A 25,318-nucleotide genomic window follows, 5' to 3' on the forward strand; every position below is an offset into this window, starting at 1 on the left:
AGCTGGGACAGGCAGTTTCCTGTGCGGGAACTATGGGGTGGGGGTTGGGTGGGCATCGCTTTCACACACCCACCGCACAGAAGCTGGGAGCTGAGGTCAGTCCAGGGGAACAGGGCTCTCTGGACCCAGCACATGTGGCCCCCAGGTCAGCAAGGGAGGGAGGCCACAGAGCTTGGCGCCCTCGGAGCTGGCAGGTTCGTGGTTGTTCCCTCAGTCCTGGGTCCAACGTCAGTCAATGTCAGGCCTGCAGACAGGTTCCCAGGGACCCACCTGTCAGCCCCCTCTTTGCCTTGGGGGCAGATACGCTTAAGGATGCTTTGAGAGGGGTCCGGTACAGGGCATGGCTGGGCGACCCTTTTTCATTCTTGGGGTCACTCCCTGGAACAGCCAACAGCCTGGACCTATTTCACCCTGCAGCTCAGGGCTGCTTCCATAGCCACATAACAGAGGTGGTCTCTGCAGTTACCTAATCCACAGAAATTGTCCCCAAAGCTGTGTGTGTGTGTCTGTAGGGAGGAGGGGACTCGTGTGGTGATATTCATGGCGAGCATCACTCGGTGAAGGTTCAGAACCCTGCCCTCCACGCCCTGCCTGTGTGGGAGGACCTGGATCTGCCCGTGTCATGCTGCCCATGAAACAGCCTGGCTGGTGGGCGGGCATTTGCTGCGGGTCCAGCCCCCGTCAGACGATGGGCGTTCTGTTCCCTCCTCCCTGGTCTGGGGATGAAAAGCCCATCTCCTTCCCAAACACGTGTGTCCACTGGCCCCGCCCAGCACAGCTGTTTGCCCATCCCTGGACCAGGTCCCCACCTCGAGGACAGGAAGTGCTCCCACATCCGCCTCCACCACCAGCCTGGTGACTTGTGGTCGCTGAGTCCAGTAGCCAGAAAGAGAATTTTTAAAAAGACTCACAAACATGTAATTAAAATCTCAGTGTTGGTTTTAGGGGAAGGCTTGGGGCGGCTCCCACCCCTGCTTTGTGGAAACACAGATTTTTAGTGTTTGAAAGTGACAGGAGGCTAAAGTGAGATGCCCTAAATACACTGTCCTGGGCATTTCCGGCAGCTGGGGAAATGTGGGGTTTACTCCACTCCTGCGGTTTCTTGCCCAGACTGTGAGAGCAGCCCCGCCACCAGCCCGCCTCGGGTCCCTGCAGTCTGGGCTTTACCCTCACCTCCACACATAGCTTCCACTCCACCCTCAGACCACGACCCCCTGCTGCCCAGAACCCTGGCCCTCCACTGGTCAGAGCACAGCCCACGCTCCGAGGCCAGGATTCCAGCCCTTGCAGCTGGACCACAGCCAGACTCACACCACGAGCCCCAGCTCCGCACACCTGTGCATATAGGTCCCCTCTGCCTAGAAAACCTGCCCTCCCACCTTCTACACCCACTAAGACTCCATCCTGTCCTTCAAGGGCAGTTCAGGTGTCACCTCCTCCAGGAAGCCCCCTCAGATCACACCATGGGACCCTACAACTTCCCCAGCCAGCATTTCCAGGAGCTGTTCCCCTGCCTCGCCTCTTCCTGGTCCTCTCCCTCAGGTCCCCCTCCCTCTTTCCTCTTGTTCCTCTCCCCCTTTGCTGGGTGTTATTACTGTTTCTCCCTGCTGGTGCCATTGTCCCTCAGTTCTAGGCCATTGCTCCTGCTTGTTCCTGCCTCTGTGGTTTCTTCTCCCGTGACATCATGGCACGTCCACTCTCACCCCAAGGCCCAGCTCCAAAGTCAGCTGCATGCCCAGTCTCCCCTCACCGGCCATCCAGACACCAGCAGGCTCTGGGAGCCCTCGTCCCACTCAAATGCATTCAGCTATGTCTCTTTTCAGCCTTGGGTCTGAGTCCGTCTCCCCAGAGGAGGGACCTGTCCTGTACCCCATCTGTGGGTCCAGTAGGATGTGAGCAGGGCAGGCTGGGTTTGGGGCTCGGGGGCCAGACGTGGATGCTGCCCTGTGGCACTGCCACGTGCCGGGTGCTGAGCCAGGCATCTCACCACACAGCTCTCGGAGCCCTCTGAGCACCCAGGAGGCAGAGCTGGGACAAGCCTGTTCTCGAGGGAGTCAGTCCCGCCCAGACCGCCTAGGCCCCCGGCTCCCACCCTGGAGCCCGAGCCTGAACCTCGAGTGACCGCCAGCCCCGCTCTGTCTTGCAGTGGAGCGTGACCCCGCCCTGGGCCACCAGGAGCCCCACTGGAAGGAGTTCCACTTTGACCTGACCCAGATCCCGGCCGGGGAGGCTGTCACGGCCGCGGAGTTCCGGATTTACAAGCTGCCCAGCACCCACCCGCTCAACCAGACGCTCCACATCAGCATGTTTGAGGTGGTCCTGGAGCAGTCCAACAGGTGCCTGCCCCACACCCCACACACACCTGCTCAAATCTCTGTTAGAGTGTCTGGCCCAGCCCTGGGGTGCATTTCCCAGAAGACAGAAGGGGAGCTTCCTGGGCAGCCCACCCTCAGAGAAGGCAGATGTTTGGCCCAAGGCCTCGTCTCAGCGTGGGGACAGGCCAGCATCAGTCCTGGATTCATATCCCCATCTTGCTGTCTTGGCTGTGGGACCATGGACGGGTCACTGAACTCCTGAGCCTCAGTTTCCCCATCTGTACACAGACTCCGTAACACCTTTGTAGAGTAGACAGTGAGAGAAGGCCTGAAAGGCACCCAGGCCAGAGCCAGGCGGGTAGATGCCCCGCTAATGGTCCCCCGGCGGGCACTGGAAACACAAAGGCAGCTGTGCTGGCCCTCGGTTAATTGTTCTTTCGTGTCCACAGGGAGTCTGACTTGTTCTTTTTGGATCTTCAGACGCTCCGATCTGGGGACGAGGGCTGGCTGGTGTTGGACGTGACAGCAGCCAGTGACCGCTGGCTCTTGAACCATAACAAGGACCTGGGACTCCGCCTCTATGTGGAAACAGATGATGGTGAGACGGGTCAGCATCGAACCTTCCCCTGGGGCTCCGCCAAGGAGGCTGCTGGCAGCAGACACAGCTGGAGCCCCTCATTTGGCCCCAGAGGGCTGGCCATTCTCAGTCGAGGGGACTCAGTGGGTGGAGGGTGAGGGTTCCTCAGTGCGGGACAACAGTAGGGCAGGTTGCTTGCCTTTCCAGGCCTCAGTTTCCTCACCTGTAAAATGAGGATTCATGCCTTCATTCATTCATTCAGCAGGTGTTTGGGGGAGAGCCTCTTTTATCCCAGCAGTGGGCCTAGAAACCCTGCAGGTGGGCCCACCTGGGTGTGTCTGAGGCGCAGCAAGGGGCCGCCATGGCTGGAGCACAGAGGGCCAGGGAGCGACTGTGAGGAGGTTGAGAGAAGCGGCCAAAATATAAAGTATGAAATCAGCGTTATTTTCTTTAAGAGCAGTGGAGGCTGGCAGGATCTGATTCAGCTTTTTATAAAACCCTCTGAGACGCTCCCCCGCACGGAGATGTAGCCTCTTCCCCTCCTTCAGTGTGGGCTACACTTAGTGACTTCCTTCCAAAGTGTGTACAGGCCAAGGTAGTAACTTTAGGGGGAAACCTGAGTGGCACCCCCTCAGCCAGGTACTTGGGCTCCCATGAACATCTCATGTAGTTCCCAGACACCCTTGATCTGACAAGATGAGAACACTTCACCTCCGTGGTCTTTATCCTCGAAACCCAGAACCCTAGTCTCACCATGAGAAAAACACCAGACAACCTGAAACTGAAGCACATTCTACAGGAAAAAAGACACTGAGAAACGAATTAAATCCGAGTCAGTCATGGTGTTTAGTAAATAATAAGATACCAATATTGGTTCATTAGTTATAACAACGGTACCACAGTCACTTAAATGTACTTTCTAGGTGAAACTGGGTCTGAGCATGTGAGAACTCTATATAATCTTAGAGTATTTTCTCTGAGTCTCAACTATTGTAAAACGAAAAGTCCATTTATCTTATGTACAAAATAAATATCCTCTGATAGTCGGGAGAGTAGACTCAGGGGGCCGGAAGTGAAGTCAGAGAGGCCCCAGAGCCTCGCAGGGTCGAGGTGGGAGCTGGGGGTGGGGGAGCTTGTCCAGGGAACGGAGGAGGGTGCTTGGAGGAGGCGCCGGTGACAGGACTGAGCCAGTGGCTCTTTAATAGGTTTGGTGTTGTTCTTGCCCGAGGTGGGGACAGAGGAGGAGCAGGTTTGAGGCAGGAAGGCAAGAGGTCTCCTTCGGCGGGGCTGTCGTTGAGGCCCGGCTTGACTCCCGTGGAAACGTTCCAGGACCGGGAGGGCTGGGGACACAGGTGTTGGAGCCCGTGCCCGGGGGTGGAATTTTGGGGGGTGGGGGGCGACGGGAGTAGCGCGCCTGGGAGGAAGGGTGACGATGGAGAGGGCAGGAGGCCGGCGCCCAGGCTTCCCGGGAGGGACGTCGCCTCGGGGTCTCCGGGCGTCAGGCCCGAGATCCCTCTGGTCCTCCAGACGATCCAGGCGGTCCCGCCTCCCGCCTTCGCGGCCCGGGAAGCGCGGGCCCTCGGGCCCTCGGAGCGCGGAGACGGAGCGGAGCGGCGGGAACCAGCCTGGCGGGCGCATCACGGCTGGGCGCCCCCTGCTCTGTGACGCGCGGGCGGGGACGCGCGGTTGCCTCCTATCCCCGCCTGTCCCCGCCTGTCCCCGCTGGGCCCGGAGCCCGAGCCGGAGAGGCCCTCCATCGGAGCGGCCGATGGCGGCCCTGCGGCTCCTGGCGTCGGCGCTCGGGCGCCGGGTCCCCGCCGGCCGCTCGGGGCGCGCGCTGGCGAAGGGTGGCGCGTGCGGCTTCGCCTGCAGCGCCCGCGCGCGCGCCAGGTTCTACACGGACCCGGTGAAGGCCGTGGGAGACATCACTGATGGCTCGAGGATCATGATCGGGGGCTTCGGGCTCTGCGGGATCCCGGAGAATCTGATAGGGGCGCTGCTGAAGACCCGCGTGAAGGACTTGACTGTGGTCAGCAGCAACGTGGGGGTGGAGAGCTTCGGTCTCGGTCTTTTACTGGGGACCAGGCAGATCACCCGCATCGTCTGCTCCTACCTGGGGGAGAACTCGCTCTGTGAGCAGCAGTACCTGGCGGGTGAGCTGGAGCTGGAGATCACGCCCCAGGGTACCCTGGCCGAGCGCATCCGCACAGGGGGCGCCGGTGTGCCCGCCTTCTACACCCCCACGGCCTATGGGACCTTGGTCCAGGAGGGAGGGGCACCCATCAGGTACTTACCGGACGGCCACATCGCCATCCTCAGCCAGCCCAGGGAGGTGAGGGAGTTCCATGGGCAGCACTACCTGCTGGAGCATGCCATCACCGCTGATTTTGCTTTGGTGAAAGGGTGGAAGGCCGACTGGGCAGGATGTCATCTACAGGGCCAGCGCCAGGAACTTCAACGTGCCCATGTGCAAAGCCGCCAGAACCTCTGTGGTGGAGGTTGAAGAAATTGTGGACGTGGGGTCCTTTGCCCCAGAAGACATCCATGTTCCTAACATTTATGTCGATCGCATAATACAGGGGGAAAGATATGAGAAAAGAATTGAGCGTTTAACCGTCTGGAAAGAGGATGATGAAATATGCACATCTTCAGATAACATAAGGACACGGATCATCAAGCGGGCAGCTCTTGAATTTGAGGACGGCATGTACGCCAATCTGGGCATCGGCATCCCTCTCCTGGCCCCCAACTACATCAGCCCCAACATCACCGTGCACCTTCACAGTGAGAACGGGATCTTGGGCTTGGGTCCCTTTCCATTAAAAGAGGAGGTGGACACGGACCTCATCAACGCGGGCAAACAGACAGTCACCCTTCTTCCCGGGGGCTCTTTTTTCTCCAGCGATGAATCATTTGCCATGATTCTAGGGGGGCACATCAACCTGACCTTGCTGGGAGCCATGCAGGTTTCCAAATACGGTGACCTGGCTAACTGGATGATACCCGGCAAGAAGGTGAAAGGCATGGGGGGTGCGATGGATCTGGTGTCCAGTTCCAAGACGCGAGTGGTGGTCACCATGCAGCACTGCAACAAGGCCAATGAGCCCAAGATCGTGGAGAAGTGCACCACGCCGCTGACTGGGAAGCGGTGCGTGGACCGGATCATCACCGAGAAGGCCGTGTTTGACGTGCACAAGAAGACAGGACTGACCCTGATTGAGCTCTGGGACGGCCTAACAGTGGAGGACATCCAAAAGAGCACGGGCTGCCCCTTTGCCGTCTCCCCGAAGCTCAGACCCATGCAGCAGGTCAAAATGTAGCCGAGAGTGAACCTCGGTCCCAGAGTGTGGGCTTCTGCCTTCGCCTCCCAGGACTGCATTCCAAGGAAGCCACAGTCACATTTGTACATTTCACCAGCATCTGGCCGGCTTTGTCCTGCCATCCCAGGCTGCCTGCCCCTGGATCGCCTAGGTTCTCTCAGGAGAGACGTGCCTTTAATTAAAAATGAAAGGAAAACAGACACTGCCTTGTATGTCTGAGAAAGCTGTGTCCCTCACCCTCCTCACTGTCTGTGATATTGTTACTGAAAATGCAAGTCCTTGTGCCTGATGCACAGTGAGGCCAAACAATACTAAAACATTGGAGTTTGGAACAAAGAAAAGTTTATTACAGGGCCGTGCAAGGAGATGCATGGCTCATGAGCTAAGAACCCTGAAAACTTTCAGCAAAGCCCTTTTATAGGCAAGGTGAGGAAGGGTCCTGGTTAGTTGTTACAAACTTCTTGGTGACAGATCCTTTGCTCTTAAAGTCAGGTCCTTGTCAGGTAAGGATGTTCCTGTAAGTGAAAGTCGCTCAGTCGTGTCCGACTCTTTGTGACCCGTGGACTGTAGCCCACCAAGCTCCTCCATCCATGGGTTTCTCCAGGCAAGAATACTGGAGTGGGTTGCCATTGTAAGTCTCTACCAAATTCTCTGCCCTGACAAGAAAGGGAATGGTCCCAAGGCACAACTTTCACCCTCCAAGGTCTCAGTCCTGGCTAAGAGGATGCAGCTGTCAGTTGGCAGCACCCTCAGGGCCAGGTTCCCAGACTCTCCCCAGCTATCATCACTGAAGGAGCCAGGCACCCAACCCAATCAGCTCTCAGGCTCCTCAGGCCACCCAAAGAGGGGGGAGATCAGGTCCCACAAACTGCGACCCAGGCAGACTGCCGCTGCTATCTGGCCACAGAGACAAGGACTAGGGAGAGGTGCACTGCTGCCTCGAGGCCTGGGCCGAGGCTAGTGGATGGCCGTGGTGAGGGCTGTGGAGCCCTGCAGGATACAGCCCTCAGTCTGTTCCCTGGGCACCCTGGCTCACATGCTGGCCCAAGCCTGGGTGAGCTGGAGGGCTTCCTGGAGAAAGCCAGGATCCCCCTGTTAACCCCCTCTCCGCCTCATGACCATCACTCCACTGTTTTCTGAATCCCTTCACTAACTGTCCTTTCTTGACAATTAGTGGCTTGTAGGCAGGGCCCATTGGAGACGGAAATGGCAACCCACTCCAGTATTCTTGCCTAGAGAATCCTGTGGACAGAGGAGCCTGGTGGGCTGCTGTCCATAGGGTTGCATAGAGTCGGACACGATTGAAGCAGCTAAGTACGCATGCATGCGTTGGAGAAGGAAATGGTGACCCACTCCGGTGTTCTTGCCTGGAGAACCCCAGGGATGGAGAAGTCTGGTGGGCTGCCATCCATGGGGTCGCACAGAGTTGGACACAGCTGAAGCGATTTAGCAGCAGCAGCAGAAGCAGCAGCAGCAGCAGCTTGCAGGGCCCATTATGGTTGCTAAGTCACTTCAGTCGTGTCCGACTCTGTGCGACCCCACAGATGGCAGCCCATCAGGCTCCCTAGTCCCTGGGATTCTCCAGGCAAGAACACCGGAGTGGGTTGCCATTTCCTTCTCCAATACATGAAAGTGAAAAGTGAAAGTGAAGTCGCTTGACCCCATGGACTGTAGCCTACCAGGCTCCTCCACCCACGGGATTTTCCAGGCAAGAGTACTGGAGTGGGGTGCCATCACCTTCTCCAAGGGGCCCATTATAGCACCGACCATTGACTGAGCAGGACCAGTAATGGTCACTCATTGACAGTTGGTTGTTTATGGGGGATGCCCACCGAGGCACCGACCAGTGGCTGAGCCGGACCCGTTGCATGGTAACAGGATGCGGAGTAATGAGAAGCAGCAATGGCTGCAGGTTAGAGGCTGACCTCACTGCTCTATTACAATATTTACCTTAAATTCTTTGCCGCTTGAGATGATCCCACAGTAAGGGTTTCATTGAAGTGTCTGCTGTCATAAATGGATCCTGAAATGTAGGGGAAAGTAATGGAGGAGAAACTGTTACGGAGCACAAGTTCTCTCTGCTCACTGCTTGACGGATCAACCAATCCAGAGACAAGTTTTAGGGGCAAGGAAGAATGACTTTAATAAGAAAGCTGGCAGGCCGAGAAGATGGCAAACTAGCATCTCAAAAAAACCATCTTGTCCCAGTCCCAATTTGGGCCCCTTTTATGCAGAGGACGGGGAGAGGACTACTGGCTTGCTGGAACCACTAACAGTTGCTTGTTGCAATAGTGCACTTAGGGGAGGGTCTTGGGAGAGGGATACACTGCAGTGCCGACCAATGGCTGAGCAAGTCTGCTATAGGTTGTGCCTGTCCCGCCCCTGTTCCCCACTGTCAATGTCCATTTCACAGTCTTGTGGTAAAAAGGGGCAAGGATCTTTCTGACTACTTCCTGTTGAATAGCAGCAATGAGGGGATAATTCTGAAATGGAATTGGTCAGCTTTGGGTTGAGAATATTTATTAAAATTTTATTAAGCACTACAATTCTTTATCTTGAGAATATTCCTTAAAATGTTAGTAAGCACTACAATTATTTATCTACAACTCTTTGAACATAATGAAATCCTTCTATGAAAGTTAAAATATTTATTTATTTGGGGCTGCATCAGGTCTTGGTTGCGGCACGTAGGACCTTTGTCGTGGCCTGCAGAATCTCCCGTCGTGGCACACAGGTTCACAGATTTCTCTCTAGTTGTGGTGCATGGGATCAGTAGTTGTGGCGTGCCAGGCTTATTTGCCCCACAGCATGTGAGATCTAGGTTCCCAGGGATTGACCCCACATCCTCTGTATTGGAAGGCAGATTCTTAACCACTGGACCACCAGGGAAGTACCTACCATGAACTTTTAATCTCAGTATTTACCCTTTTCAAAGAGTAACCTTAAATCTTCTAAGGGTTCCCAAACCTGTTGCTCTCTAGGTCTCTCAGGAGTTGGGTCATTTTCTCCCTTTTTAAAATATTTATTTGGCGGTACATAGGACCCAGTACCCTGACCAGGGATGGAACCCAGGCCCCCTGCAGTGGGAGCACAGAGTCTTAGCCATAGGATCACAGGGGAAGTCCCAAGAGCTGGGTCATTTTCTGATGACAGTGGGGCTATTTTAACCCAAGTGTGATGAATCCCTGTCTTTACTCCAGCTAAACTGACAGATGAGTGCATGGTAAGAACCACGTGTGGGCCTGGCCACTTGCAATCAGCTGATGCTCAGGCCCTTATTCTCTCTGGGTTGTAATGAGAGAAAACTCTCTTGGTCTCCAGATGCGAAAGGATGCGAGGCTACCTCAGGTGGATAGTCAGACCTGCTGGAAGCAAACTCATGAACAGAGATTAGTATAGCGCCCAGAGTTTTCACATAATTGGCAACTGCTAGATCTTTCAGGCACTTATAGATTCTCCTGCCCGGGCAGACATCTGGAATGACCACAATGATACAATATTTCAGAGGGGCTTAATTAAGCCTACTTCTGGGAGCCACTCTGACCAGTAGCAGGGCAACTGGCAAGGCTGTATCCCAAATTAAATTAGTCTTTTCAGGTATTTTAGCAATGTTCCTTTTTAATGTGTGGTTCATTTTCTTGGGTTTTTTCTGCTGATTGTGTTCTCCAGGATGAATGTAGCTTCCAAGTAATTTGCAGAGGCTGAGACACTTGTTGGGTTTTGCTAGAGACAAAAGCAGGCCTGTCATCACTTTGAAGGGAGTGAAGCAGTCTGAATTGGGAGGTTATTTCCTTAAGGAGGGCTTCCCTTGTGGCTCAGATGGTAAAGAATCCGCCTGCAATGCAGGAGATTTGGGTTTGATCCCCTGGAGAAGGGAACAGCTACCCACTCCAGAATTCTGGCCTAGAGAATTCCATGGACAGAGGAGCCTGGCAAGCTACAGTCCATGGGGTTGCAAAGAGTTGGACACAACTGAGCAACTTACACTTTAACTTTCCTTAAGGAGAACCTTAAGCATTTCAGAGGCTTTTTCTTTCCTGGTGGGATATGCCTCCACATACACTGAAAAAGTGTACACAAATACTAGCAAGCATCTGAAATTTCCTGTGACTCAAAGCATTTGAGTGAAGTCTGTTTGCCAGACCTCAGTGGGGCGGGCTCCTCTGTGTTGAGTCCCTATCTGGGGAGGTCTGACAGCAGTCTTGGGGTTATTTTTCACATAAATCATGCAATCTTGAGTGACTCACTGGATGGTCCTTTGTGGTTAGGCCCCATTTATGTATTTTTGCACTCCATAGTCCAAGCAAGGGGCTCAAAATCATATTCCTTTAAAGCTTCATAGAGGGGCTTTACTATGAACCCCTAGTTCAGGATCCAAATCCAACAGAATACTGCAATTCCCAGAAACCCCCTGAGTTGTCTGTGACTCTTGGGTGTTCCCAAGCCTGTGATTCCCTGCAGGCAAAATGTCCATGGGAAAGGACAAAACTCAGATACGTGACTTATTGCTCACGTGCTTGGGCCTTTTTCTGGGAGACCTTATATCTACAATTGGCCAAATAATTCAGGGTTCTTATGGTATTTTGTAGACACTTATCATGTGTAAGTCTTGCTAAAAGCATATTGCCCATATATTGGAATAAGAGTTTTTCATTCAATATTAAGTTTCTCACGTCCCTAACTAACATATCTCCGAACAAGGTGGAGGAGTTCTTTAGTCCTCGAGGCAGGACTGTCCAACAATACTATTGGACTCTCTGTGTTTCTGGGTCCTGCCATTCAAAAGCAAACAGCTGCTGTGGTTTTTCTGCAATAAGAATGCAGAAAAAAGGCCTTTCAAGTCCAAAACTAAGAACAAGTTATTTTCTCCCAGAAGAGTTCTAACCAGTGTGGATTATGTTGGGCTTCCCAGGTTGATCAGTGGTAAAGAATCCATCTACCAATACAAGAGATCTGGGTTTGATCCCTGGGTCAGGAAGATCCCCCGGAGAAGGAAATGACAACCCACTCCACTCTTCTTGCCTAGGAAATCTCGTGCACAAAGGGGCATGGTGGTCTGCAGTCTATGGGTTACAAAGGAGCTGGACATGACTTAGCAAATAAACAACAATGGATTAGGTACCACAGAGTGCAAATCTTGAACTATTTCATTAATAGCCCTTGAGTCTTGGACAAAGTGATACTACGTTGAGTTTGGCATTTAACATTTTTTATTTATCTTTATTTTCAGCTGCTCTGGGTCTTCCTTACTGCGCTTTTTTCTCTAGTTGCAGCTGGCAGGAGCTACTCTTCTGTTGCGATGCAAGGGCTTCTCACTGCCGTAACTTCTCTTGCTGCAGAGCACAGGCTCTGGGCTCAGGGGCCTCGGGAGTTTCAGCACTCAGTCTCAGGAGCTGTGCCTCACGGGCTTAGGTGCTCCTGGGCATGTGGAATCTTCCAGGACCAGGGATTGAACCTGTGTCCCCTGCGTTGGCAGGAGGATTCTTATCCACTGCACCACCCGGAAAGTCCAAGTTTGGCTTTTTGATTGGGCAGATGGGGTGTTATTCGGGGACCTGCAATGTTTAGTCAGTCCTGTTTTAGGAATTTTTTCAAGAATTAGCTGAACTCCCTTTTGGGTCTCTTGCCTCAGAGAGTATTGTTTTAAGTTAGGTGTCCCAGTGTTCCTTTTTAATGGGACATGTATTAGCCATGCATTTTTGCCCTTCCCTGGGGTGCCATCAGCCCATACTTCTAGCCTTACCTTTTCTTAGACCTCAAGGGCAGAAGCGATGGGGAAGAGCTCTGTCACCTTTTCTGGGGTGTCCATGAGTGCCATCTGTAGCTTATAGCATGCTGTGGTGGGACCCTGATGTCAAGCTACTTTGACAAAAGAAGTTACTTGAGCATTTAATTTACAAACTAGATCTCAACCCAAAAGATTGGACACACTGGCATATGTAAGAAACTGTGTTTCAGGATGAAGTCACCTAACTGGCATTCTAGAGGTTTGTAAGAAAGAATAATTTTGTACTTTCCCAGAAACTCTTGTGACCAGGATGGACTGAGATGTTTTCTGTGTCACCTTGGTGTCTACCAATCAGAAAGTCAATCAACTTGTCCCTCACTGTCAAAGTTACCTGGGACTCTGCAGGGAAATTGGCATTGGACACCTCAAGTCTAAGAGAGCCCCCAGGCCTCTTCATTCATCATCAGAGTGTTCCTCTCTTTCTACCAGATGGGAGGCTCCTGTCTTTTTTATTGTTTTACTCTTTAGCCTAGGGCACTCCTTCTGTGCCCTTCCTTCTTACAGTAAGCACATTGTTTCCTCCCCGCGTGGGCTCACTTCTCTTCTGGGTACTTGCTTTCCAGGAATCCAACGCTGTGGCCAGAAAAGTTGTGCTCTGTCTTGCATCCTCTTCCTCTGACCTGTCCCCTGTTGTTGAACACCTTAAAAGCAACAGCTATCAATTGAGAAGGCACCATCTGACTTTTGTAATTTTCTTCTTATATCTGGGCGCTTTGCCCAATGAAGGTCATATTTACCATTCTCATATTTTCAGAGGCCTCAGGATCTGCACCAGTATTGTGCCTATAAGCTTGATAAATTCTTTCTAAAGACTCTGATGGATCCTCATTGAGTTTTGGTGTATCTCTTGAATTTTGTTTAAATCTTTTGTCTGATCTTTCAAAGACCCGCACTTCCTATAATGCTTTAGGAGAGGCATGTCTCCATTATTAGGATCCCAGTTGGTCTCAGCAATAAGGACTGCCAGGTTTGCTTCCGGAATTCCATCTGGATCTGCTAGATGAAGCTGGTTTGCTCCCCCTCTGACCTTGTCAAAGACTATCCTTCTTTCATCCCCAGCAAGCACCACATTCATAAGCGTATGATTGCCTGCCCAGGAAGAATCAGTTCAGTTCAGTTCAGTCACTCAGTCGTGTCCGATTCTTTGCAACCCCATGAATCGCAGCACGCCAGGCCTCCCTGTCCATCACCCGCTCCCAGAGTTCACTCAGATTCACGTCCATCAAGTCAGTGATGCCATCCAGCCATCTCATCCTCTGTCATCCCCTTCTCCTCCTGCCCTCAATCCCTCCCAGCATCAAAGACTTTTCCAATGAGTCAACTCTTCGTGTGAGGTGGCCAAAGTACTAGAGTTTCAGCTTTAGCATCATTCCTTCCAAAGAAATCCCAGGGTTGATCTCCTTCAGAATGGACTGGTTGGATCTCCTTGCAGTCCAAGGGACTCTCAAGAGTCTTCTCCAACACCACAGTTCAAAAGCATCAATTCTTCGGCACTCAGCCTTCTTCACAGTCCAACTCTCACATCCATACATGACCACAGGAAAAACCATGGCCTTGACTAGACAGACCTTAGTCGGCAAAGTAATGTCTCTGCTTTTGAATATGCTGTCTAGGTTGGTCATAACTTTTCTTACAAGGAGTAAGCATCTTTTAATTTCATGGCTGCAATCGCCATCTGCAGTGATTTTGGAGCTCCCAAAAAATATAGTCTGACACTGTTTCCACTGTTCCCCATCTATTTCCCATGAAGTGATGGGACTGGATGCCATGATCTTCGTTTTCTGAATGTTGAGCTTTAAGCCAACTTTTTCACTCTCCACTTTCACTTTCATCAAGAGGCTTTTTAGTTCCTCTTCAGTTTCTGCCATAAGGGTGGTGTCATCTAGTGAGTGGCAAAGCTAGCAGTGAAAAGTTCAGTCATATGGAAGAGGTCCTCTCAGTATGTAGGGTTATTGGGTTTTCCTATTAAACAGATCTGAAGTTGAGAATGGCTTGTGCATCCATAGAAACCCAGCTGGCTGGCCATCTGCTTTAAAGCCTCCTACAGGATATCAGCGGGCTCTTCCCTGGTGGCTCAGATGGTAAAGCATCTGCCTACAACGTGGGAGACCTGGGTTCGATCTCTGGGTTGGGAAGATCTCCTGGAGAAGGAAATGGCAACCCACTCCAGTACTCTTGCCTGGAAAATCCTATGGACAGAGGAGCCTGGTAGGCTACCGTCCATGGGGTCACAAAGAGTCAGACACGACTGAGTGACTTCACTCACTCACAGGATATCAGCACAAAGAAAATTGCCCTATTCCAGAAGTGGCTCCCAGTCCAAACTGGGTGCCTTATTCGGTCTTAAATGATGACACCAAACCAGGTCCCTGTGCCTGGGAATTAACATGAAGTGAAGTGAAAGTCACTCAGTTGTGTCCAGCTCTTTGCGACCTCATGGACTATACAGTCCATGGAATTCTCCAGGCCAAAATACTGGAGTGGGTAGCCTTTCCCTTCTCCAGGGGATCTTCCCAACCCAGGGATTGAACCCAGGTCTCCTGCATTGATGGCGGATTCTTTACCAGCTGAACCACAAGGGAACCCCAAGAATACCGGAGTGGGTAGCCTATCCCTTCTCCAGGGGATCGTCCCGACCCAGGAATTCAACCAGGGTCTCCTGCATTGAAGGTGGATTCTTTACCAACTGAGCTATCAGGGAAGCTGGTATAGGGAACTTGTTGCCTCCTGAATGTCAGTTCCTTGCTCCAACTGCCATGCACTGGGGCAGCCAGGGCCACTTCAGGGAATTTTGAAGGGAAGATCCTCAGGACAAGTGGCCCCAGGAGCTCCTAAGGCCTTACCAGAAAATACCCCACCTGGGGCCAGCTAGCTGCAAGCATCAAGGCTCCTGGCTGGCTCACCAAAATTTGTTACTGAGCCCAAGCTAGTTCTGCTCAGGCCAATAAATTAGGAGACAAGTTGTTGGTACAAGGAAGAACGACTTTAATCAGAAAGCTAGCAGATCAAGAAGATGGCCAGCTAGTGTCTTAGAAAAAAAAAAAAAAACTATCTTGTCCCAGTCCGAATGTCGGCTCCTTTTATACAGAGGAAGGGGAGTGAGTGGGGCCTACCTCAGTGCCGACCAATGGCTTAGTGGGATCACTAATGGTAGCTCCTTGAGTTGCTCGCTTGGGCGTGGGGCCCACTGCAGTTCCGACCAATGGCTGAGCAGGGCTGATTAGGTTGTGCCTGCCCTACCCCTATTATAGAACAACACCCAGAGCCTGCAGTAAGGCACTGTTTTACTAGAACCATGAAAATCTGCATAAATGTGAACTTTTTTGTGATCAGGAGAAACGCTGTCTGAATGTAAGATGTTCTTCCTCTGGCCCTCTGACTTTTTTTCTAGGGCCTTTCATTCTGCCACTCTTTCACTTGTGGTCTCACCTCCTCTGCCTCCCACATTTCTCCTTCTTGTAGCTACATGGATGTCTCTAGAAGGGAAGAAGACTGTCTAAGCAGCTAGTAAACTGGTCACAGGGGCATCTGAAGGGGGAGAGATTGTGAGTGCTAACATTCCTCAGGGAAGTCTCCTCTGAATAAACAGTCTGCCCGTGTGTGGCCAAAGGCTGTGACTTAGGTAGGAGGGATTCTAGAAACCTGACAGATGGACTTCAGTAGGTTTTCTCATCGCAAATCATAGTGTTCCTATGTTGTCCAGATCAGACACTAGACCCTTCCACTCTGTCACAGAGCCTAAACCAGCCTCTTGAAACCCGAGAGGGCCAGAGAGGTACTTCATCCTGAATCCACAGTCTCACAAGCTAAACAGAAAAAAATATGTGTGTGTGTTTGTGTGCAGGGTTCAAACATAAGCCTGCTGTGGAGCTCACGCTTTCTCAGTGTGGCCCTACGGTTGCACAGGAGCTCGTGGGTAAGAACACGAAGCTCTAGCTGGTAGAGGAAGGCCTTTCAGAGAGGCCTCCCTGGAGCCTCACCCTGGCAGGAGGCCCAGATCCTGCAGCAGAGAGAGTGCGCCTAAAGGGACAGCCACGGGGTGTCGGGACCGTCAGCAGGTGGGCAGGGGATGGGCGTCACTGGGGGGACAGTGCAGCACCTTCCGGGGCTTCTGGAGCCGAGGACCTGACTGCCCTGGGTGTCGGGAGAAGTCTTCCAGCAGCAGCCAGGACAGGCAGAGGTTTCCAGAAGCAGAGCAGTGAGAGGGCTGTTCAACAGTAGGAAGAAGGAGAAGCGCTGAGTTCCTAGTTCTCCTGGTGAGGAAACAACCCGCGGGACAAAGGCAGCCGGTTACAGCTGGTTCCCTCTCAGGTCCCCAGGCGTGCGCCCGGTCACAGCTGGCTTCCCTCCCAGGCCCCCAGGCTCCCCTCCCAGGCCCCCAGGCTCGCCCGGTCACAGCTGGTTCCCTCCCAGGGTCCCCAGGCGTGCGCCCAGTCACAGCTGGCTCCCTCCCAGGCCCCCAGGTACGTACCTGGTCACAGCTGGCTTCCCTCCCAGGCCCCCAGGCACCCAGACTGCCCTTCAACACTCGGCACGAGGGTGCCATCCATGGCAGCAGCCTGAGGGTGGGCAGGGGCTGCAGGGAGGCTCAGGTGGCATCCAGGGCAGAAAGAAGCCTTGGAGAGTGATGGGAGCTACCTTGGCCTGGCCCAGGGGGAGAGGGATGAGTCCCCAGGGATGGGACGGGCAGGGGAGCTACCATGACACCCAGGCCCTGATGGGGAGGATCCAAACAAGGGGGGAGGCTGGACGTGTCAGGGGCCCACCTGGCCCAGACAAGCAGCATCTTCATCCAGGCCTGCAGTGGGGGAGGGAAGGCCACAGTGTGGCCCCCATCTCCAGGCGTGGCCACACATCCTTGTCCCCTACAAAGGGACGGCGTGCCTGCCGGTACCCTCACAGCTCAGGTCTAGAGCTGGGACTCTGGGCCCCAGAGGCTCCTGGAGTTCCCGCTCTGCTTTCTCGAAAGGGTCCTGCCAGAGCCAGGCAGCCTGGGCGCCACCACCTGGACAGTCCAGGGCTGCCCTGTGACCCAACCTCTCTGTGCCCAGGAGATCCCAATACCAGACAGTTGCACAAAGAAAAGCCTACAGTGGTCCCACACTTGGGTCACCCAAGGTCTCCTTGGCCCGTCTATGGACAGGGCTCTCCAGGGACTCACAGGACAGGGCGCTGCACACACAGGCCGGAGGGTGACTGGGCCGAGATTGCCTCAGGTGTCCACTGGGGAGCCGTCCACCTGCCCACATCACTCCATAGCCACCTCCTGGTGCCCTTGGGGCCCTTCCCTCTGGGGAGGGTCTGCTGTGTGTCTTGTGGCTTCACCTCCTCACAGGCCAGCTCTTCCTGTGACCCTCAGTTGTCATGACCCAGACTCCCCGAATGGCTTCTCCCTGGGCCCCTTCAGTGTCAGCTCCTGTCTCAGCAGAGTCATCTCTGCTGAGCCCTCTGATGGGCCCAGTGCATGTTGTAGCAGGTGATGTCATAGGTCAAAGGTTAGTCTCTGGTCAGTTGATGTCAACTCTGGCCCCTGGACTTGGGCATAAAGCACAGCCGTGTAAGGGCTGACCTTTGAGGTGAGCTGTATGTGGGGCAGGCAATGTCCTTGACATGTCGTGTGCAGTGGAGATCATGAGACTGACACGCTAATGTGTACACTTGCTTCATATCAACATGCCTGTGTGTGTTTGTGTGTACACATACATTTATGTGCACATGTGTACATGGCTGTGCGTCAGTGTTGCAACACTGGGGTGAAATGTACGTGGAATGGGATGCTCCACCTTGTGTTTTAAGAAATGTGACAGTGAGCTTATAGTCATATCCCTGTTGTTTAGTCTGAGAAAATCCCATCAGGAAAGGAAATGACATTTTCCCTTTATGGAAAAGGAAAAGATAGTCTCATCTTTACGATGAAAGCCAAGAAATAAGCTAAATGTCTTAAGATGAACTAACATCTAAATATTTTCAGATCTACTCAAAGGAATTTTATCTATTTGAAATGTTCGTAGTTGAGACTTAAGAACCGAGAATATGTATAGGTGGAAAAATTGGGGGAAAAAATATGGGCTTCTTTGTTATGCGGGAATTTTTTAAAAAATTATTTTGTTTCGGTTGTGCGGATCTTTGTTGCTGTGCGCGGGCTTCCTCTGGTTGCGGCTAGTGCAGCTGCTCTTTGTTGTGGTGACTGAGTGTCTCACTGCGGTCGCTTCTCTTGTCTCAGAGCACAGGCTCTAGGACCACAGGCTTCAGCAGTTGCAGTTCTATGCTCACAATTTAAATTAACACGAAAAACGAAAGCCTAGAAAGAATGAAAATGGTGTACTATAGTGCGGAAGGGGTTTTATATTTTTCCGAAGTTTCTTTACAGTTGTTTTTGTATCACTTTGACAATTAAAAAACAAGCGGTCACTGGGAATACAAACAGGTAGAGAAAGATAGTTTTATTGGTGGAGTTGACTTCTCCAGGGATAATCAGTGTGTTTCCTGCATCCTCAGGCTTTAAGCGGATGTGGGTAAAACTCCACTTTTACAAGCATCACTGCTTTGAGGCTAAAGCCCCAGTTGTGTCTCTGCCCGCAGCCTTTTCTCTTTCTTCCTTTTTAAACCACAAACCTGGTGGCTAAGAACATAAGTGGAGAAGAACTTGGGCTCTGGGATTAGATGCTTGTGTTTGAACCCAACCCTGGGACTTGGGGTTAATGTCTCTGCCTGCTGAGCCTGGGGTCTCCTTCGGGGGCTTCAGGGGATGTGAACAGCCTGCTCTTGGGTGGTGTCAGCAGAGCAAGCACTAAGTCCGGGTCACCTCCCAGCCGGGGGTTGTAAATCCTACACTGATCCCTAGAAAGGATGGGGTGGGAGCTAGAGCCCCACGATGGAGGTTTGACCCTGGTTCTGAGATCCCCAGCAGTGGGGCTCTGGGCCGTCACTGAGCAGCTCTGTTTCTCGGTGAAACAGAGCTCCACTGTCCAGGGTCACCGTGAAGACTGGCTGAGATTGTCATGTGAATGAACTGAAAGTTGTCCACCTGCGTGCCCTCGGACGTCACTAATCCTCACCCTGTGCTGGCAAGGCCCCTCCCTCACCTCACAGAACTGCCTGCCCAGGCAGGAGCCAGGCTGCGGTGGGGAGGTTGACGGGCGGGGCCTGGACTGGGGACTCGGGTCTTCAGAGGAGGAAACCCAGGCCCAGTGGGTCCCTGAGGCCTCAGCCTCGAGCTCCTGGCCGGCCCAGAGAGGTGCCCGCTGTGTCCCGCGCAGCGCCCGCCCTCGAGTGACCCCTCTCTGCTCTCTCCATCTCAGGGCGCAGCGTGGATCCTGGCCTGGCCGGTCTGCTGGGGCGACAGGCTCCGCGCTCCAAACAGCCTTTCGTGGTCACCTTTTTCAGGGCGAGCCCCGGCCCGGGCCCCGCCCGAGCCCCACGGGCAGCGAGGCCCCTGAAGAGGAGGCCGCCGAAAAGGACCAACGAGCTGCCGCCCCCGAACAGACTGCCGGGGATCTTCGGTGAGCCTGGGGACGGAGCGGGGACGGAGCCCCTCTGGCCTCAGCGCGGTCAGGCCCACGGTCACCCCGCCGCCTTTCCTGACACCCTCTGCCCTGCCCCCTGCGGAGCGACCGCCCCACAGTCTCCGGGGCTCTGAGCATCCACCCTTGCTGCCCCTGCCGCCCCAAAGTCCCTTCTCTGCCCTCGGGGGCTCAGCAGGCCTCGCCCTGGTCTCTGTCAGAACCAGGGGCCCCTGCAGCCCTCAGGGCTGCCCCGGGCGCCCTGCAGGGTCCAGGCGTTTGTGTGAAGGTCACCCCACCAGGCCGAGCCCCGCAGGATCAAGGCCACCAGGGGCCTTTCCTTCACGGGAACCAGCCTTTGCTTGACCTCAATGGGAGCATTTGTCCTGCGGAATGGGCATGGCAGGAGAGGCGGGGGAGGTCGGGGTGACTCTGAGGGAAAGGCTGCTGGAAGGCCAAGGGCCCCCGGGGCTTTTCCTGGATTATCAGGACCCCACAGGCTGAAAGTCAGGGGAGGGTGGACTGAGTGTGGGGTGACTGCAACCAGAGGGAGCGATTGAAAGTTCTTGAACTGGGTCATAGCACCAGCAGAGCTGCAGACATGGGCTTTAGGAGACCAAATGGGTTAGTTTCCCACCGTTTATTATTCAACAAATGTGCGCGTCATGGCGTCCCCCACCCTGGGACCAGCAGCCCAGCAAAGCCCTTGCCCCTCGTGTCCCTGCAGACGACGTCCACGGCTCCCACGGCCGGCAGGTGTGCCGTCGGCACGAGCTGTACGTGAGCTTCCAGGACCTGGGCTGGCTGGTGAGTCCCGACTCTCCTCCTTTCCTAAAGACCTTCCCCACCTGGAGACTGCAAGTGTGTCCCAGGGGAGGTAGACCCACGGAGAACTTTGATTGTCTTTATTTTCCTCTGTGTTTTCCAAGTTCTCTAAAGGGAGAAGTGCTGTTGTGTAAAACCATGAATATGGAGACAGTCCTCAGCCATAAAATGTCCGAGCTGCAGCAGGAAAGCTGAGGCCAGGGTGGGCAGTGCCTCTCGTGGGGCTGTGATGGGGGGCGGCGGGGGAGGACGCAGCTGCGCGCTGATGGCACGTGGAGGGGACGGAGCTCGTGTCCGGCTCAGTCCACCGAGGGACTTCAGTGGATGTCTGACCTGGGTGGGGGGGCACTCTGCCCTGGGAGGTGTCCTGAGGCTGCGGGAGGAAGGGGGCAGCCCTGAGTCGTGCTGTGACAGGTGCTGGATGAAGGGCTGGGAGGGCACATGGATGGGACTCACCTTCTCCCACTACCCCCCAGGACTGGGTCATCGCCCCCCAAGGCTACTCAGCCTATTACTGTGAAGGGGAGTGCTCCTTCCCGCTGGACTCCTGCATGAACGCCACCAACCACGCCATCCTGCAGTCCCTGGTCAGTACTGCGCCCTCCTGCCCGGACACCCAGGGGAGGGGTTCGCCCTGGGGGGCGGTGATGGTGGACTGCTGTGTCAGGGAGCCTTCTTCACGTGGAAACCTTCCTGCCTGCACGTGCAGTGAAATCCCACAGCCGTACAGAGACGGGTCCCTGTGTGGCCACTCTGTATGGAGACCCTGCGTCCCATGCACCTGAACAGCATGCAGCAGGCTCTTGCTGACTGGTGTGCACACATACACACGTGTGCACTCCACGTGCACATGGGGGACATTCACATCCATGGGGTGGGCCTGCCTGCTGGTGGTCGAGGCACAGCACGTTCATGACCGGTGGGCATCCCACGCGACTACCTGTGCCCCAGGTCACACATGTGTACCGCGTTCACTGCCGAGTTTGGCCTCCTGTGGGACACACACCCTGGGTGTCGGGCTGAGTTACACACGTGGAGGTTCTGTCCTCTCTTCCTGCAGGAGAGTCACGGCATGCCCTGTGCCCTTCTGGCTTCGGCTTCCCCTCCTGGTCCTCTCCTGTTGCTTTTTCTTCTGGGTCCCTCTTGCTCTTTGTGTTTCTACAGATATTAGGGCTTCTGATGCCCTAGTGTCTGGGGTAACTTTAAATGCTGCAAGTTTCTAGTAGGAACAAGGTTGAGGCTGCTTATTGCTAAGTGCAGTGGTTTGTGTGTGTGTGTGTGCTGAGGCTTATTTCTAGAACGTTGACCTGGGCACTCTAGTTAGAGGCTGTTCAAGGTGTTGCCAGAGTGAGAATGAGTGAATTAAGAAAGCAGCCTGGAAGCCCGGTAATGCCTCCTTTCCCAGTGGTCACGTGGGGTTTGCTGGACACTCCCTCCCCGAGGAGCCACCTTCCTTGCAGAATCTCGGGGTGATGAGCCGTGTGTGGGTTTCTCTCTGCCCTGTGAGGGGGGCACAGGGTGATGACAGCGCTGCCCCTCCCAGGACTGGTCCCCTGGCTCTGCAGCAGCCCCGCCCCTCAGCCCCCGAGCTGTCTGTCAGCAGGAGGGAGCGCTAGCTCTGTGCTCCGAGCTGTCAAGGCAGCGGCTGCCCTCTGGGGTGGCTGTCAGTGAACACAAGAAGAAAGCACAGCCAACACGGTGGGTCCCCTGAGGAGGGTGAGCTGAGTGGGCTCAAGGACGGTGGCTTGGAGGGGAGGAGGACGGAGGTGATGTTGGGGGGGCAGGGCCTCTCCCACAGGCTCGGCAGGTGGTAGATTTAATCCCAAGTAAACTGAGGGGCTGGAGTAGATTTCAGAGAAGCAGGGCCTGGTCTGGGCACTCTCTGGAAGCATCTCTGGCAGCTGCAGGAGGAGGACAGACCGTGGGGTTGAGGGTGGAGGAGGCAGGGAGGAGTGAGGAGCTGCTGTGGTCCCAACAGGAGGACCAGGCACCTGGTGGGGTGAGACGTGGATGGTGGAGGCAGGAGGGCAGGAGCCCAGGCCTCCAGGTGAGACCTTCCCCCAGGACGAGGAGAGGGCAGAGAAGGTGCTGGGTTGAAGAAAGGATTGGAGGGATCAGCAGTTCTGCTTCCATCCCCATGTGTGTGAGGCCCTGCAGGACCCTACGTGAGAAGTTGGGGGGCAGTGGGTGCAACTCTGGAGTCTCGGAGTCATGAGAACAGAAGAGATTTCCTGGGGGGGACAGTGGAGGTGGGAGAGGCCTGGGGAGGAAGAGGAGCCTGCGTGGAAGGGAGGGGGCGAGATGGTGGTTGGGGAGTCCTGGGCTGAAGAGGAGGAAGTGGGTCCCTCCAGCCTCACCCCCCACATTCCCCATGCAGCAGCCAGAGGGTCGCACTAAAGCACAAATGTGACCACCTCCTTCTGGGCCAGGAACCTCCCCGTGGCATCCCTTATCCCTGGGGAGAAGTCTGAGCCTTTGGCCTGTGACTTGGGGCCCCTCACTGGCCTACCCACCTCCCCTACGTCCCCCAGCCCACGTCCCAGTGCCCTCGCCTCCCTGCCTTTTCCCAGGGCCTCCTCGTCCGCCCCGGGCCAGGCCAGCTCCTGCTCGCCCTGCTGCCTTGTCTCTGGGTCCTTCCCAGCCAGCGTTGGTCTCCAGCGCTCATGCCCCCAGAGGGAGGACGCTGCTGTATGTTATGCTGTTCTTGGGGGTCCTGGGTGTTTGCTGGAATGTTCCCCCGTCTCCCCTCCTCCCTGCTGAGGATGTGAGCAGGGACCATGTCTGGGACACTTTTGTATTCTTAATCTGGATAGGGTTGGCACAAGGCATGTGAAACTACATTTGTGTCGGAAGGGAGGAAAATACCATTATACCCATTTGGCAGAGGAGAAAATGGAGGCCCAGGACTATTCCCCAGCGATGCATCGCCAATAAGTTACAGAGCCTCTGATTTGGTCTCCCACATGGTTCTAAAATAAATTGAATGGAAAGGCAAATTAGGCTTCAGTCAGTCTTTTTGGTGCAGATAGGGCAAAGACCGTCCTCTCTGTCGATCATGTAGTGAAGCCTGGTCCAGGATGGACTTTCAGAACAGCTGCGCCCCTGTGGTGCTGACTCCTCTCTTGACGGTCCCAACCCAGGAAAGGCCCTCCCAGGTTTCCAGCCACTTAAGAGCCCCATGGCCGGCTGGCACAGGGGGGCAGTGTCGCCTGGTTTCTTTCATGTGGGCCTATGAAAGTGGAGCCCAGCCACCCCAGGTGGAGGCTGGGAAGTTGGGGAAGCAGTGCTCCCATAGCCCAGTCTGGCCAGACATCCCCACAGAGGCCTCGGCTCCCCCTGGGGCCTCCGAGAGGCTCTGGGCCCCAAAGCAGCCTGGTGCCTGCCTGATGGTCCTGGCAGCAGGCTGGCTCCAAGCTGGGGCTCCCAGGACAAGGCTGGACTCTGGGGATCCCAGGCCAAGCTGCAGGACAGAACCCCCCCAACCCACCCACTTCATCAGACGGCTTCATCCTGGTCCTGTTCATTGGCCTCGGTGAGGGCTGGTAGGTCCCGTGGATGGAAGCAGGTTCCCTTTTCTCTCAGGCCCAGACTGACTGGGGGTGCCTTCAGGGCCCATCCCTGCGGTGCCCTGATGGAGTCCAGTACGAACTGCAGCTCATTCTGCCCGAGTCTCTGCATAAATATTTGCGTGGAGGCTGCAGTAGCTTCCTCAGATGGGCTGTTTTTAGGGGTAGAGCTGTTTGCAGGAGGGTAGCAGGGACTCCCGGCCCCCTCCCCAAGTCGGGTCCCAGCCTTGTGCAGGTGACTTGGCCCCTGTGTCCCCAGCGGTCATCCGTCCAGAACAATCCCTGCCTGGAAGTTGTTATAGGGGTGGAGGTGCTTTGAGAAACAATGGTGTTGGCCCCCCCAAGGGTGAGCCTGGATGTCTGGGCATTGCGAGGTGTAACAGGGACCTTCACCGGCTCCCAGCCTGGAGGGGCGGATGGACCAGAAACAGCTCATGCGGGATGTTACAGAAGCGATCAGGGACGAAGGAGGGGCAGAGGGGGTGGGGAGGGGGAGGCAGTGTCGCAGCGGCGCCAGGCCGGCGCTGGCACAGGTGCGGGGGACCCGTAGGGTCAGGGCCCTCCCATTGAAGGGGAGGGGCTGTGGCAGGAGCCCCTGGTGCTCAGTCTGGGCCTGAGGGCAGTGGGCAGGGCGGGGGCCAAGGGGGCGGGGCCGGGGCAGAGTTCAGGCCAGCACCGGCCCGGCCGGGCTACGGGGGAGGGGGCGGGGAGGAGATGGAGCTGGGAAGGGGCCAGCGGCGAAGCCCCAGGCGGCAGGAGCTGGGCGCTGGGACTGGGGTACCGGGAGGAGCCCGAGGTTCTCACGCCTCTGCCCGCCGCCCCCTCCCCGCCAGGTGCACCTGCTGAAGCCGGACGCGGTCCCCAAGGCGTGCTGCGCGCCCACCAAGCTGAGCGCCACCTCCGTGCTCTACTACGACAGCAGCAACAACGTCATCCTGCGCAAGCACCGCAACATGGTGGTCCGCGCCTGCGGCTGCCACTGAGGCCCCGCCTCCACCGCCGGCTCTCCGCGGGGGCGGGGGCCCGGAGACCCCCCAGCGCCGTCCCAGCCCAGGCAGAGACCCTCCCAGCGCCGTCCCAGCTCAGGCAGGGCGGCCGCGAGGGCGCCCCTCCCCTCCCCACATCCTGCCAGGGGCTGGTCCTCCCCAGGCCCCTCTGCCCCATCGCGTGCCTGTTGTCGGTGGAACCCTGCATCGTGGTCTCAGTCATCCAGCAGGGTTCTACCCCAGCTCCCTCCCCAGAGGCTCAGAATGACTGTTCTTTGGGGTTGACACAGAGTCCTGTCTGAGGACCCACTCTTGTCCATTGCTGGCCCAGCTGTGGGCTATGTGGAGTGAACTGAGGCACCTGGAGCCCAGGATGGCCACCTCAGGCCCTTCACCATCCAGGACTGGGTTTGGGGATGTGCAGACAGGTCCTGGTCCA

General features: G+C 55.3%; 2 protein-coding genes across 2 annotated transcripts; both read left to right on the forward strand.

Moving 5' to 3' along the window:
* The first annotated feature begins 1,463 nt into the window (after nucleotides 1-1,463).
* LOC120861077 (bone morphogenetic protein 8A-like) lies at nucleotides 1,464-24,988 on the forward strand. The gene is made up of 7 exons (XM_040236742.1): nucleotides 1,464-1,542; nucleotides 2,147-2,336; nucleotides 2,765-2,913; nucleotides 19,302-19,502; nucleotides 20,230-20,309; nucleotides 20,804-20,914; nucleotides 24,727-24,988. Exons 1-7 carry the CDS (start codon nucleotides 1,464-1,466, stop codon nucleotides 24,874-24,876), a joined length of 960 nt encoding a protein of 319 aa, XP_040092676.1. The 3' UTR covers nucleotides 24,877-24,988.
* On the forward strand, nucleotides 4,661-6,410 carry LOC120861078 (succinyl-CoA:3-ketoacid coenzyme A transferase 2, mitochondrial-like). Its single transcript, XM_040236743.1, is given in 2 exon segments — nucleotides 4,661-5,316; nucleotides 5,318-6,410. Coding segments are annotated over 2 exon segments (1,551 nt in total). The 3' UTR covers nucleotides 6,213-6,410.
* Nucleotides 24,989-25,318: the final 330 nt, after the last annotated feature.

Source organism: Oryx dammah, unplaced genomic scaffold (genome assembly GCF_014754425.2).
Source record: "Oryx dammah isolate SB20612 unplaced genomic scaffold, SCBI_Odam_1.1 HiC_scaffold_11226, whole genome shotgun sequence".
Taxonomy (NCBI): Eukaryota; Metazoa; Chordata; class Mammalia; order Artiodactyla; family Bovidae; genus Oryx; species Oryx dammah.